Source organism: Empidonax traillii, unplaced genomic scaffold, assembly GCF_003031625.1.
Source record: "Empidonax traillii isolate 1590-97213 ecotype Southwest subspecies unplaced genomic scaffold, ASM303162v1 scaffold124:size1682992, whole genome shotgun sequence".
NCBI classification, from domain to species: domain Eukaryota; kingdom Metazoa; phylum Chordata; class Aves; order Passeriformes; family Tyrannidae; genus Empidonax; species Empidonax traillii.
In genome coordinates, this window is record NW_020955317.1 from 1,472,517 (window position 1) to 1,488,165 (window position 15,649).

A 15,649-nucleotide genomic window follows, 5' to 3' on the forward strand; every position below is an offset into this window, starting at 1 on the left:
ATTCCATAATTCTATGAGGCTGCAGCTTTGAAAAACCCCAGGTAGGACTCTCAGGTTCTCAGCGAAGCTCTCATGATCCCAAACTCTGGCATTTCTGGGCTTTAAGGAACCTGCCAGAGAAAAATGACTGAAAGTTTTAATTTGTAGGAGTATCTCAGCTCTGACATGGATATTTGGCTGTGGCACTTGGAATGTAGGACACTTTGGTGGACTTGGAATGTAGGAAGTGTCAGGAGGAAGCAAAAACTCTTTGGTTACAATACCTGTGGCCCTGGGGCTGTGCTGCAGATAAACATTTTACTCCTCAGGTGTTGTAACACCTTTGGGGAGGGTGTACAGGTATTGTAGCTCCTTTGGAGGGGATGTACAGGTAGTGTACAACATTGGGGGGGTGTATACAGGTATTTTAACACCCCTGGAGGGTACAGGTATTGTAACACCTTTAGGGGTATGTACAGGGACTGTAACACCTTTGTGGGGGTACAAGGAGGGTGTACAGGTATTCTAATATCTTGGGAGGTGTGTACAGGTATTGTAACACCTTTAGGGGGGTGTACAGGTATTGTAACCCCTCTGGGAGTATATACAGGTACTGTGACACTTCAGGGGGGGTATAAGTGCTGTATCACCTTTGGGGGGTGTGTGTACAGGTATTGTTACACTTTGGGGGGTACAGGTATTGTTACACCTTTGGAGGGGGTGTACAGGTACTGCACAACCTTTGGGGGTGTGCGTACAGGTATATTTTAACACCTTTCGGGTACACGTATTGTTACACCTTTGGCAGGGGGCTGGGGAGACCTCAGCGGAAGGGAGGAACGGGGCCAGGGGGTAACGCGAAGGCTACACACCGCAATTAGGCTAAAACCCATCCCCGAACCGACACACAAACCACCTCCCTCCCTCCCCATCCCCTTCCTGCCCGGCTCCCGGGGCGGGCCGGCCAAGCCGCGCCCCCGTTCTCGTCACGGGGAAGGGCCGGGCCGGGCCGGGCCGGGCCGGGCGAGGAGGCGGCGAGAGCCGGGCCATGGTGGGGATCCCGGGGAGCTGCCAGTGTAAGATCCAGGAGCGGGGCTGGGGGGGACGGCTGGGAGGGGCCGGGCCGGGAGAGGCGCCGCTGGGCCGGGGGGCGAAGGGCCGATCCGGGCGGTGGGAGAGGGGCTGAGCCCCCCGAGCGGGGCTGCGGGAGGGGCTGGACCGAAATCTGCCGGGAGATGCTCGGTCCGGGGGGTGTTGCTCTGCGTGCCTCTCGGGGGCAGCCTCGGGGACCCCCACCTGCAAACCCAGCCCAGCACACGGGGTGGTGTTCATTCCGCGGGCGGGATGGGGTTTGGTGGCCGGGAACGGGGATTTGGTGATGGGGAACGGGGATTTGGTGATGGGGAACGGGGATTTGGTGATGGGGAACGGGGGTTTGGTGATGGGGAACGGGGGTTTGGTGGCCGGGAACGGGGGTTTGGTGATGGGGAACGGGAGTTTGGTGACTGGGTACAGGGGTTTGGTGATGGGGAATGGGGGTTTGGTGATGGGGAACGGGGGTTTGGTGACTGGGAACAAGGTTAGGCTGGGGGGTTCGGCCATGCCAGACCTCAGATGGCCGAATTGGTTTTGCTCTCTTCTGACACTTCCCACATTCCAAGCCCACCATTAAAGCATGTCCATGTCCCGGTGGGTCCTGCCACAGTCAAATATCCATGGCAGAGCTGACACTCGAGTGTTTTTGCTTCCACAAACCAAATTCACTCGGAGGGGCAGTGACCTCGTGTGTGTGTGTGAATCCTGTGTACGTGAATCCTGTCCCTTGCAGCATCCTCTCCTGCCAGGAGCAGGGAAGGTGAATATCTCCAGCACCATTTTCCCTAATTTCCCAAAGCAGGAGGTTCGTTGCCAGATCTGTGCTCTCTGAAAGCCACGAGGTTGTTGGTGCCGCTGCCAAGGAGCACAGTGCGTGGTCAGTCTGTGCCTCTCACCAAATCAGCCTCCTGAGCCTTTTCCTCATCTGTGCTTGTTTATCCACAATTTGGAATGGAGGGTGAGCCATCCCAGGATGAGGAGCGAGGTGCTGGAGGGCCGTGGTGTCTGTGGGTAGCCGATGTCCAGGCTGACAGCCTGGACAGGCCATTTATGCACAGGCTGGATCACAGCCTCGAGATGACTCTGTGGATAAGTCATAGGTCAGGGAAGGAAGAACAGCAGTTAAAAGCACATCCTAAAGCTCGGGAAATGAGGGAATTTTAAAACGAAGTGTGATTGCTCACGGGGAAGCAATGTAAGATAGACCCTGATGCTGATGTGCAAACCACCCTGGAAGCTGCATTCTCAATATGGAGAAGGACTTACCAAGTTACAGAAGTTGGAGAGGGTGGTTTTATACTTTACTGTGCTGCTCAGTGCAAGGTGTGTGGAGATGCTTGGGGTGAGGTTGTTACCCCTTAAGGCAGTTACAGTATTAGTCTGTCAAAGACTTGACACAGCCCAGGTGGCTGTGGCAGGAGGAGGGCACAGCGGTGGGCAAGCTGTGCCACATCCATGTGGATTTGGAGGGCCCTGGAACCCGGCTCCTAACCTGGCTGGCAGGGAGGGCTCTTCATTTTGTCAGCCTTGAAGGGAAGGCCCCACAGAAGGAGCTCGTGTGAGATCATCTGCTTTAACCTTGCTGTCCAAAGTCAGCCCTCTGTGCCTGATCTTTCTCCCAGATCTCTTTGGAGTCACATCGGAGAAACAGGCGCTTCTGAGGGTGATTCCTCTTTCCAGGCATGGACACATCTCTTTGGATGAGACAAATTACACACTGGAGGTGCCTGGGCTTTGTCACTGACTGCAAGGGGAGCCCAGGAGCTGGCTTAGGCTTTGGCAGCAAGGAGATAGATGAAACAAATCCCACGCAGCGTGTCTGTTCACAGTGTATAGAGAGACTGGTCAGATTTCCTGTTCCTCTTAGACTGAGCCCTGGGAGGAGAGACAGACCTTTGAAATCCTGCTAAAAATAATTGAAGCTAAAGGGAGACAGGGATTTTGTCCCTCAATCATAGCTTCAGGGTGGGTATGTCAAACCAGTTCCTCTCTCAGCTGTGACACTTTCTGCAACACTGGGCAAGTGGTTTGAATATTCTATTGGATTGTGGCAGGAACTTATGGATGTGTATGTGGCTGCTCAGTTTTGCAATCTGATGTTGAGAAGAAATACTTCCCTGTGAGGGTGGGGAGGCCCTGGCATAGATTGCCCAGAGAAGCTGTGGCTGCCCCATCCCTGGAAGTGTCCAAGGCCGGGTTGGACGGGGCTTGGAGCAACCTGGGCTAGTGGAAGGTGTTTCTGCCAGCTATTGGGACAGGCTGAATGCTGGCACGAGACATCACTTAGGTCTTGGGCCTGGTGTCTGCCCAAGAACACTGCTGAGTTTTATCTTTGGCCTCAAGAAAGTGAATAATCAGCTGCAGACTCCTGACTTTTATAAGCAAAAATTATCTGTACTGCCTTGGTTATCAGCCCAGTGATTTCTGCTGTATTATAAATACAGATCCTGGCAGTGTCAGGAGGTTTTTGATTTCTTTGGGGGTGTGTTGCAGAGAAATGGATCAGTGCTCAGTGTGAAACTAACAATCGGGAAAGAAAGAAGAAATGTGGGACTGCTTTGAATCTTTGGGATGTTCCATTAGGTTAAGGCACATACTGGCTCTCATGAATATCCTTTTCTTACATGGATATTTCCAATGGGCAAAAATCAAAATGGATCATTTGGGGACTTAGTGTTGATTTCCATATGCTGTGAAATAAAAGGCTTAAGGTGTCACTCTTCCCTTGTGCCAGTGTTCGGGAGAGTGAAATGAATTCACTTTTTAAAGCAGTCAGAGAAAAGAAAAAAAAAAGAGTTTTTTTGATTTGCAGCTTCTCTGAGGATAGAATAGAGCTCGTACTTCACATAGAGCTCATGGAGTTGACTCTGTTAAAGGCAGGACTGGAGTGGAATAGTGAGTTGAGTCCTTTCCATTGGCCTGAGCTGCCAAGGCATCACAGCTACCTGGAGAGGCTGCCGTGAGCCACTGGGGCGTGGGGGAGGACTGCTTGGGTTTCCTTTTTGCTGGCAAAAATCAGAGATAAACCCTTCCCCTTCAGAAGAAGGAGGTGGCTGTAAAATTCACAAAGGTGAGAAGTGAATCTCTCTCTCCCAGTCTAATGCAGAAAGTCCCAGAGGGAAGCATTTCCACCCAGACAGGCAGTTTACCTGGAACTCTTCCAGACTGAAAACCACCTTCTGAGGGCACTTGTGCAGCCAGTGCCTGGGACATAAAACATCTCCTGTGTCCCTGTCACCTTCCCATCTCTCCCTGCCACATCCCACATGTTTGATTCAGCTACAAAGGTGTCCTGGACATCATTTTGGCTGTATTTGTGCACTCCACGTTAATCAACCCTGACTTGGAGCTCAGCTAAAACAACCTTTGCTGCATTTCATGTTTTTCTAGAAAGAGCAGCACTAACTTCTAAAGGTAGTAACTTTTCTGGCAATTGGACTTTGAGGTCAAAATCTGTACATATGTTTTCCTCAAAGACATGCTTTGCAGTCTTGGTGTAATTTAAAGGATCAGACTGTTCGGGCAGGGTTTTTCTCCAATGTAGATTTATGTTGGTATCTAAGATAGTTGTTGCTAATAGCCCTCAGCCTTGGGTTGCAGGGGTATTTTCAGAAGATAAATGGCATGTTCTTGGCTTGACTTTAGGTCCATAGGTGACACTTTGAAGCTTGTTGAAAAATATTTCAAAAATATTAGAGAAATCTCTCATTACAGGTATGGTTATTTATTTCTGTAGAAATAAATTTATTTTTTATTTACTTAATTTATTTGTTTTTATTTATTTATTTTATATTTATTTCTGTAGAAATAAAATAATAACACAAATACTTACTTAGTGAATGCCTGCAAACTTACTATTGCTTTTCCCCGAGCGGACTTAATAGACGCACCAGTTTGTTCACATCAATACCAGCTTCCTCCTGGTTATCTATATTTTTTAATCCTCAAGATCTCTTGGGAGTCGGTCTCTCACTTCCTAATAGCGCACCTGGTTGCTGGAGCAGGAAGTTCCTCCGAATATATCACCTGGGACACTCCCACCTGGCTTTTTGTGTGCGTTTTATCCCGCCTTTTCTAACAGGAGGTATGAAATCCTAAAGGAGGGAAAACAGGAGGGCTGTGTGCGAGGTGGTGTGGCTAAAGGACCGCTGGGGGATGGTTGGGTTGAGCGCTGGCACCGGTGGGACTGGGCTGGTGGCAGAGAACAGCCTGGCAGCGCCGAGGAGCCACTCGGGGGGACCCTGCCTGACACCCACCTGGCCGGCAGAGCCTCTTCAGCCACCTGAACGGGAGTGGTGAGCACACAAACGAGCCTGATATAGCTCACTTACACCCCAGCTATCTTTTGTTTGTTAGCCGGCAAATATTTGCTCTGTACCTCTTTAAGCTGCGCATCCCGCCCGCGGAGCCTCTCCGGGTCTGGCTGGGGGTGTTTGCTCAGGAGGGGGGAGAGGGGCTGCGGTGTGGGGTACAGTCACGCGTGGTCCTGGGCAGGCAGAACTCGTGGCTGTCTGCTTGGAGCACGGGCAGCTCCCTTTACTCAGGGGAGCGTTACGGGCTGTAATATTTTTGTGGCTGAGAGCGAGCATTTTCCCGGATCTTGGCTAAGCAGAAACTTAATTTAACACCTCTTTAAAGGCCGGGGATATCTCAGCCTGCGGCATTTCCAGGTGCAGGCGAGATTAATTTGCTTATCTTAGGTGAGGGCAGGTAATTGCTTGTGCAGGGGAGGTACCAGAGTCAGGATGTTAAAACGCAAAGGAGTCAAATGGCTCCTCTGTTCCTCCCCTGTTGTGCAAACTCGTTTGCATTAAAACACCGCGTTTAGCAGAAATTCTGCAGGATCCTCCTCCTCCCTGATTAGCTTTGGTGGGGGCCAAGAAGCCACTGATGAATTGCGACTGAAAAGCGCTGAACTTTGAGGGGAGATGAAACAACAACAACAACAAAAACCCTTTGGAACTTTTGAGGCCCTGGCAGCGCGTCCGTGGGTCGGTGATGGGGGTTCATCTTCTGACATCACGAGGATCTCTTGACATTTCTAGTTTAGAAACAATAACTCGCCTTATCCGTCGTCATGTTTTTCTAATTAAAGACAAAGCTTGGTAAATATTTTTTAAGTGACTGAATTTCCCAAGTATGGAAAACACATGTGGGGAGTCAGCCTGGCTGCGTCCGACGCGCCTTTTCCCATCGCGTCCCTCGGAGCACGCGAGTGCAAGTACAGATTTAGAGCTCCGGGTGACAGGTTTATCTGGGATGATTGGCAAGGATTTATAAACCAGGAGGGGATTTACTTCGCTCTCCCTCCCTCCCTCCTCTTCCCCCATTCTCCCCCTCCATCCCCCTTCCCCGACCCCCGTCTCAGAAATAGGAAATTGGGATCACATTAAACCCTAATTGGTTTGGCTCCAGCACTAGTTCGGTGGCTGCCAAATAGTTAATTTATTGCGTGAGAGTTTGGCCATGTGTTGAGAGGCAAATTTGCTTGAAGCAAGGCATCTCTGTAAACTGTACATCCATGCCCGTGCCAGGTCCTGTTTACAGCATCTCCAGAGAGGGGTGCAGGAGGTGCTTTTCCATGCCCATCCTGGCAGGACAGCCAGGGGGACCCCTCTGTGGGGCTGCTGCTCCACCTTCCCCGCTCCCCTGCCAGCACACTTTCAGGAATTGTTGCCTGAAAGAGCTTAAAAGTGGTTTTTGCCGGACTTGGCGATCGACATTTGGGAACAGCCAGCCAGATAAGACGTGGGAGGCTCTCAGGAGGGCAAATGCATCTGTTTGGGAGATAGCAGCAGGCCTGGGCTGTCACCTCGCAGCGGGGCCGGGTGAGAAGTCCCCGGGAGTGGTGGGATGGCTCTTCCTGAGTGATGTGAGGAGGGGTCAATGAGAAGCAGGTGTATCTGGCTGGCTTTCCAGGGCCCCACACAAGCCCTCCTCGTTCCTGCCCTTCTCCACGGGGCCACTCGGGCCGGTGGCTGTTGGACATCCCAGATTTGTCATCCCTGGCTGTCGGACTGGACGCATCCAGTTGTGTTTGGCACCTGTGGACTTTTCTGGAAGTTGGGCTCTGGTAGAAGAGCTTTCATGGGCCTGAAGGATGAGCATCCCTGTGTTCACCAGCACTTGACAGGGAGCTGTTTAGATTTAAGAGGATGCTGCAGCCAGAGTTAAAAGACTGCTAGCCTGTCTCCAGTTTAGAGTGTGATTTGCAAGGGGCTGCGTAAGGAATAAATCCATGGCTGTGGCATTTTCTTTCATTTCTTGCTGAGTTAAATAACTAACTTTGTGTAAGGGAGCTGCTTCCAGCTCCGAGGCAACAGAATTATCACCGTCGGGCTCAGTGGAGCCCTTTCTGTGTCAGCTGCTATTTCCATTGTGAACTTGATACCTGAAGGCTCAATATTGTGACCCTTTAATTTTCAGCTGCTGAAGCGTACCCGGCGAGCTGGCTAAAGGGGAAGAGCTCAGAGGGGAATTTGCAATAGTTATGCAGTGGGAGCAGTGTGTTTCTTTGGGTATTTCTTAAGTGCTGAGTGTTGAGGGGAAATTGATAGGTAGTAGCAAGGCACATTTAGCAATACTTTTCCTTGTGTTAGCTCTTGCTTCCTGGGATGTAATAAAATCCATTAAGTTCTATTTATGATACACGGCTCAGTATAGTAATAGTTTTATTTGGATAATTATGGCTGTTCTCCCAATAATGAGAATACTGAACATTTCCAGGCGCACTGCAGTGTTTAGAGGGGTACAGGGTTGGCACAGCCAAACGTTTGCCAGTCTTACTGAGGACTCAGAGAGGCACCAATTGAAAAGAAAACCCAAACTGGATTAAGCCAAGTCTCTCTGCAGGAAGGCAGCTCCTGCCCATGGATGCCACGTTGGGCCGTGCTGCCCCAGATTTGCCAGCCACAGCACGGAGGTGCAGCAGGGTCAGACAGACCAAAGGGAGACAAATTGGACAGGTAATTTGGAAGCAAACGTGGTGGTTTGTTTTGTAGCGCACCTTTTGATCCCCAGGTCTGAAGGCAGGTTCAACATTCATCAGCGAGCAGCCGGTTCCCCACTTGTGTATCTCCTACCTCGTTTGAAATGCAGCCACTTCTGGGATGAGCTACTGTAATTACTTTAAAGTACATCATACTTCCACTGCTTTTGGCAGGAAGGAAGGAGGAATACTGTGCTCCATCGCCAGACAAAATAGAAATCAACAATTGGGATTTTTCTCAAAGAGCGGATCTGCCTTCCCTGCCATTAAATCCGAGTTGGATGGGAGCCTTGTACCCATTTTGCTTTCACGGTGTGTGCGTGGCGTTCTGCAGCACACAGCCCGTGTTCACACGGAGATTTAAGGCAGCGAATTCGAGCCAGAAATTCTTTCTAGCACTTTGCTTTCCTTCTGCTGTTTGCTTCCCTCTTCGCACTACAGATGCTGATGGATCACCTTCCGCGGTGGGTAACGATACGCGCTGTACTTTACGTTGGGCCGTGAAACTGTGTCATCTTCCATCTTCGGGAACGTTCTTTCAGGGAGGCATTCCCACTCCTAAACCATCACAGCTCAGGAAGTGCTGGAAACCTTTGAGCTTAGCTTGAGGTCACTTGTGTCAGCTGAACACTTTCCTCCCCTTTGCACCTGGGCGCACCTCTGAGTGTGTGTCCGTGCTTGTGCCAGGGTTGTGTGGGTGTTCAAGCAGATGCATCCAGGTTTCTACCTTCCTTTTTCCCCCTAATCCCTTCTCTTCCCTGTTCATAGATGAAAATTGTGTTAAATTTGACATCCTCGTTGTGGAGGCCTCCACTGCCCTGAACCAATTAGACTTTTGCTCTCCACCACTCCCTGAAAGGAGGCTGTGAAAGGATGAGGAAACAGCCTCAAGTTGCTCCAGAGGAGGTTCAGATTAGATATTACAAAAGATATTTCACTTAAAGAGTGGTCAGGCATTGGAAGAAGTTGCCCAGGGAGGTGGTGGAGTCACTGTCTCTGGAAGTGTTCAAGAGGCACCTGGACGGGGCAGTTGGGGATGTGATTTAGGGGTGATTATGGTGATGCTGAGTTGACAGTTAGACTAGAGGGTCTTGAAGGCCTCTTTCTACCTTGATAATTCTGTCATTCTGTGATGGTTGGGGTTTTTTTGTCAGATCTGCTTAGAAATGGAGAGAAAAGGCACTGATGTTGAGGGTGGTTCCAGAAAAATACTGGGCAAATTTGTGGCAACCCTGAAGCAAACTAGTTTAGCAGATCTGGGAGGGCATCCCCAGGACCTTCACAGAGCTGGAATGGTTGAGGGCTGTGGGATGGAGAAGCACAGAGGCAGGAACAGGTCCTTGGCCTATTTTCTGCTCTCATCTGTGCATCCATCTCGTGGAAGCCAAGCCGCCTCTCACCTATGCAGTTTACACAGAAAAGGGAAGCACGAATTCAGAGAAACAGGCAGTGCCTGTTCCAAGCTTGTAAAGCTGACTGTGGGGTATCAGGGGCTGCATCCCACAAAATGGAATTTTGGGTGGGTCACTTGCATCCATTTACTGCTGTTTGTTTACCCCTCTGCTGCAAACACCTGACTCCAGGTTACTGCCCTTGGTCCACCTGAGTTTCCACATTCCAGAATACACTGTTTTTTTTCTCACCCAGGGGATGATTTTTTTCTGTGAAATCTTGGTCTTGTCTCTTTGTCTGCACCAAGAAGTTAATTTTATGGAATCTTCTTAGGAAGAATCTTGGCTTTGCACTGTTTCTGCACCACAGTACTCCGAAAACATTCCCAGGCACTTGTCTGACCATTTTCTTCTTGAATATGTTTGTCTCATTGAACAAACCTTTTTTTCCCCCCTGTGTAGTGAGGGAAAATAAAACCTCTTTGTACATGTGAAAGGGTAAATAACTATCAGAGCCCACAAACTGTTGAGCAGGTGATTTTTAGATCTTAGGTTTTAATCTGCTAAGAGTTTAATTTAAATGTAAAGTCTTCAGTCCCTGCAGCTACTGTGTTCATCAGGTTTTATTTCCCATTTAATAATTACAGCAGTTTCCCTCGAGCCCTGTACCTCTAATTAAGAAAGCTAAGTTGGATATAAAGTTAATGAAATGAAATCTGTTATATTTTTATGGTAAAATACGCTCCAAAAAACCCCCCCAAACAACAAACAAAAAACCAAAACAAAACCAAAATCAACAAAAACAAAACAAACAAAACCACAAAAAACCAAACCAAAACAAAAAAACCACACAAAAACATTTTTAGACTTCATCACTACTCCTGAACATTGTTCACCACATCTCCTTGATCCTCCATCAGCGTGCTGAGGAATACCCTGGTGGTGTAAGGACAGCTGAGCATCAAAAACTAGGATCTTGTGGATGCAGGAATTGTTGCCTTTGGTTTCACAGGTACCAAACAGGATGGTTTGGCTGGCACAGGATCCCTGTTTTTTTCTTGTGTATGTGTCAGGAAGAATTGCCTCAGTTTCCAAAGCCTGTTTTGGTGGAAGCCAAGGGGAGGAGGAGCCAGCGGACAGATCTCCCTGTGCACGTGCAGGACACCAGGAATCTCAATCTGTTACCGATGATCCCGTCCAAATGGCTGTGCCGCTCCCAGCAGCAGCTCCCTGAACGGAGATGCACCTCTTCACACCTGTTTTATAACACAGAAGCAAAATATTCGGGGCATCCAAATAGTTTATAGCCCAACAAACAAATTCTGGCAGTGGGAGTGTGAGTTTCCATCTCATTAAGCTGTTGGCAAAGCTCTGGTAATTCCAGTCACTGATACAGTGCAGGAATTATCCCTCGACACGACTGGCTGTGTCAGGTCAGAGCATCGCTGTTCTTTCTCAGCAGTTGTGTGTTTGTACTTGAGGGTAAAAGAAAGTGTTGAAATGTCAATTCATTGGGTTCTTCTCTGGTGCTGGAGCAAGGTCTTGTGAGGTCAGAAAAAAGTGTCTGAGGATTTCTGTACGATGGGCATAGAGTGGATTTCTACACCTAAGTTGTAATGAGGAATTGTTTTCAAATCTAGGAATTTTTCTTTTTTTTTTTTTTTTTAATACAAAACCTGACACAGATTCTCAGCTTGGCAGAGGCTGGAAGGTTCATCTTGGAGCTCACCAGCTGCACTCCAACCCACACTGGCTTTGACTCAGTTCCTGCCATCTCCCAGCTCTTCATTGGGCTGTATGAAATCAGCTGGAGCTTTTGATCCGCTGTCTGGGGGCAGGTCAGCCCTATCATGGCCATTCCCATTTTGGGAAGTGTGCTGTGAGGTGGGGAGATGGAGTTGGATGAGCTGGAGACTGTGATGTCCTCTGGCTCCTCCAGCAGGCAGAGGATGAGGCATTTTGTTGGAAGGGTGGCACGCAGATGTCTGGAGGAAGGGGAAGCTTGTCTCCAGGGCTGTTACAGATTTTATAGTGTCTTGCAAACAAGAGAGAGCAGTTTGCTCTCCCTGCCACGTGTTAACCTTCCACAGCTTGAGACAGGCACATGCAAAATTCATTTCAGAGGTTGCTCATCCAGTCCCAGAGACTAAGGAAATGTTGTACCAGGGCTTTTATAAAATTTATGTGCTTTAGCAAAATTCCCATAGTTTCTTCATTAAAGCAGGATTATCCTTTGGGATTAGCTGTTCTGCATGGGTGAGGAAGGCAGTCACACTCCACTTTGATAATGAACTTTTCCTGCCTGCAGAGATGTGCTGAGCACCCAGGAGACACAGGGATGCAGGTGTTTGGAAAAGGGACCCGAGAGGAGCTTTTGCAAATGTCTGCTTGATTTGACTTGACTCCTGAACACACGGAAGAATTGTGGCAGGCTGTACCTCCAGCACTTCCTACCATTCAAATATCCCATCTCCAGGACTTGTCCTGGCATTTAACATCCTCAGTCCTTGGTGTGAACCTTAGGGAGTGAACTTGCAGCTTTTCCATGTGCTGAAACAAGCAGGCAGGAAAACCTTTCAATTTGCATAAGGACCTTCCATAGTCAATAAAAGTTGACCCTGCAGTTCCTTTCTGGAACTAATTCCTGTCAGTTTGGCTTTGCAAGATCTAATTTAACCCTCAGATTATCTCATTTTTTTTCCCAGAAGTTTATTATATAGAATCACAGAACGGTTTGGGTTGGAAAGGGTCTTAAAACTCATCCCATTCCAGGTCCTTGCCATAGGCAGGGACACCTTCTATTAGACCACGTTGCTCAGAGCCCAGTCCAGCCTGGCCTTGAACACAGCTCATGGATTTTCTTCCTACAAGGCTGAATTCAGTTCAAGTCCTCTAAAAATCAGTGCTAATTAACAAATAGCTTCTCAGCTGATTCTGTAGTTTGGACTATTGGGAGCCTATTGGGAAGTGGGTTTGGGGTTTTTTTTTAAGTGCACTATCTGCCTCTACAGCCTGTTGACACGTAGTTACATACTTCTGTGTTCCTAATATAAATATTGTCATTGTTGACCAAGGACCTGCATGAAAATGGTGCAGAGAAATGCTGAAGCAGCACTGCTAACCTGGTAGATGTATTATACTGCTGCTTCGTGCTGGGGAGTCTCCAAGAAGAATGAAGTGTTGGACTAGAAGCCTGCCCAGACTGAGGTTTTAACCTGGAGAGAGGTGTTATTTGACATGTTGCTGTAAGAATCTCTCAAAAAACAGTTTTAGTGCTTCACTTGCTCTGCTGATAATGACATTCCCTATAGGATAAGGATTTGTCATCTGATTTTCTAGAGAAGTAAAATCCCAAGTGCTCACGCTGCAGCTTGGAGCATCGTGAACAGCAGGATGGTCTTCCTTCCCCTGTCCCCACTGGAGCATCCTGGAACCCATCAGGATGCCTGGGCACAGCTGCAGCTGTCCTGCTGGTTGGGTTGGTGCCACCCTGAGCTGTTGTGTGAGGGGTGCAGCTGGTTGAGAGTGTACAACCTGATGGTGGTCTGCCCTGAGTAGGACCCGTGGTGGGTCTGTCACTCATCTTCCACACCTTCAGGGGGCTCGTTTTTGTTGAAAAGCTGCCCAGCTGAGCTTTTCAGGTTCCCAAGCTGAGCGTTTCAGGGCTCAAAGCAGGCAGATCATTAACCACAAACCTGGCATTTACAACCTAAATACTTGATAGGGCCTTAAGTAGGGCAGGAGCTGCTGCAACTCTGATCTCCCCCTGCAGCACAGGGCAGGGCTGTGCCTGGCCAGGTGTTTGCCTTTAACTGCAGCTGCTCCATCTGCAGGAGCAGGTGGAGCCGTTCAGCAAAACACAGCTGGGAAAAGTTAAGAGCAGCCCTGGAGGTGCTCGTTCACCTGGGCAGAGGACACCCCCAGAGCAGGATCACAGGCAATAAACTTGGCTTCACTTCAGCCAGGGCTCTGGGTAGAATTAATGAAATGAAGAGGAAGTAGATGTATGCTCAAGCTGTCTTAGTTTTTTGGTTCTTTTTTTTTTTCTCAGTAGCAACAGCCAAATCAAATCAGCTCTCTCCAGAACGCTGCTGTTTAACCGCCCCTGCCATCAACTCCTACCCTACTTCGGAGAAGCTTTGCTGGTGGATCTCTCTTTTTCATCTCCTTCTTCTGGTTGTTTTCTTTTTCTTTTTTTTTTCTTAAATTAAGATGTTTCTTTCTTGTTCTTCCCCCTGAGAATTTTTTTAATAACTTAAGGTGTAGAAAATCAAGATTTTGATGACTTCTGAAGTTTCAAGTTTAGTAAATCTGAGGTTTGGTTTCTCTCTCTGTGTATGTTAATTAACTTCAACATACAGATGTTTGGCTTCTTCTGGCTCTTGAAGTTGTCTGAACATGTACAACCAGTGTGTGGGGTAGGAGATACCTGACTTGTTTGATGTGATAATCTCAGCAAATGCTCCTTTTAGGCTATTGCAAAATCTTCTCTTTGAGCTTCCAAAGATTTTGTAAAGCTGGTTGGGTTGAGTGCTCTGTCAGCCTGGTCTCGTTCAGCTGTTTCAGGGGAAAGTGGCTGTGGTTTTCTGAGGCCTGATTTTCTGTACCTGTTATGTTTGCTTAAATAAGTTTGTTTCAGAAGGGTCTTGCAATTGAATCGTTCTTCTCTTGGAAAATGTCCATTTGTCAAGACTTTCCTTGGGACCAGTGTGTTGTCAGGAGATCAGAAACGACCCTTAGGTGCTCCATATTTGTCTTTACTAAATTATACAGCATGGCCTAAATAAATATTTACTGATTTGAGTCTGGTCTTTGGCATCCTGGTAGAGCACTGGCTGCTTGACCTTTGGCTGTCCTGATGTCTTCTTGTTTTGTGTAATTCTGGAAAGAATATTGGGATTTTGTGTTTGGTTTTGGTGGTTTTTTTCATAGACATATGGAAGGAAAAGATTTTAAGTCCAAGTTTCACAGGATAGGGATGTTCAGGCCCAGGGCTCCTGCTTGCTGAAGGCAGTAAATGGTGTCCTCAGCTTGATCTGGTGCTGAGTTCTGGGGGAAGGATGGATCCTGGTGGATCCTGCAGGTCCTGGTGCATCCAGCAGCACCACCAGCATCATTATGGTCCCATGTGTGTCCTTGTTGAGAGGGAAGGGCCCACCCCAGTGGGATCGTGGGCTGAGCTTGGCTGTGACTCTTGGAGGAACAGTGTAATGGGAATGACAAGAGAGTTGGACCAGAGGAGAAAAATTCATGTTAGCCGGAATATGGCTTTTCATCCTCTTAAAATTCTTTTGCTTCTTTGAAGTGTGAATCCCAGATGCTGCAAAAGTATTTTTCCAGACACGGCTGTGCTGCCTTGCTGTGTATTTTCTACCAAATTGCTGAATTACCGTCTTCTTTCTGGTCTTCAATTTTTTATTTAATCTTTTTTTTTTTTTTTCCATAGCTTTATCTTTTTTTCTGGATGTTTTACATGGCTCAAACTCATTCCTGCCTCACATACCCATCTGAGAATTCCCTTGGGAGTCAGTGTCCCCACCGAGCTATCAAGTAGGACAGGAATGCTGTCTTTTTTTCCAGGAAACTTGTAAACGTGAATTTCCTGTTAACACGAGCTGTAAATCTGCAAATAGGTTCTGCTTCCGTCAGGAAAGGAAGGTAATAAAATTTCAGGTCCTCGTTCACTGTGCCTGCTCCTCCTTGAGCTGCATCCAAGCACTCCAGAGGCATGGGAGGAAACCTGCTGGTTGCTCTGCACCTCTGGAAATGAGCCCTTCCCTTTATTTTTTTCCCCTTTAGGCACTAAAATATGGATGCAATCCTAATAAAAGCCAGTTGGAGAATCTCAAAACCCCTGATGATTCTGCAATGATGCTTCACTGCTTGTTTTCTCCTTTCCTTTCCCCCTGCCTCTCCCACCGCAGAGCTGATCTTCAGTTTTGGGGAGCTGACTCTCTCCTGCATCCAAACCAGGCATTTTGGGATAATGAGTTGGCAGCTATTAGGAGACCAGGCTGTGTGGTTTTTGGGAGGCTGAGGTGTGCCTTATTTCTGGGTAGGTGGCAAGGACAGGTGGCAGACACCTGGGCAGGTGGCCGAGCTTGCTCGGCATGTGCTGTGGCCTTAAAATTGTCGGGATGAGTGTGCTGATCTTCGGGATCAGCTGTTGGGAATGCTGGGGAATCTCCGTGCTGTT

General features: G+C 48.3%; 1 protein-coding gene across 1 annotated transcript in view; it reads left to right on the forward strand.

Moving 5' to 3' along the window:
• The first annotated feature begins 973 nt into the window (after positions 1 to 973).
• The window catches only part of CBFA2T2 (CBFA2/RUNX1 translocation partner 2), a 58,678-nt gene continuing 44,002 nt past the window's right edge, over positions 974 to 15,649 (forward strand). The window contains exon 1 of the mRNA XM_027883339.1: positions 974 to 1,055. Within this exon, the coding sequence (XP_027739140.1) occupies positions 1,028 to 1,055 (28 nt within the window). The 5' untranslated portion in view covers positions 974 to 1,027. The remainder of the gene's footprint in view (positions 1,056 to 15,649) is intronic.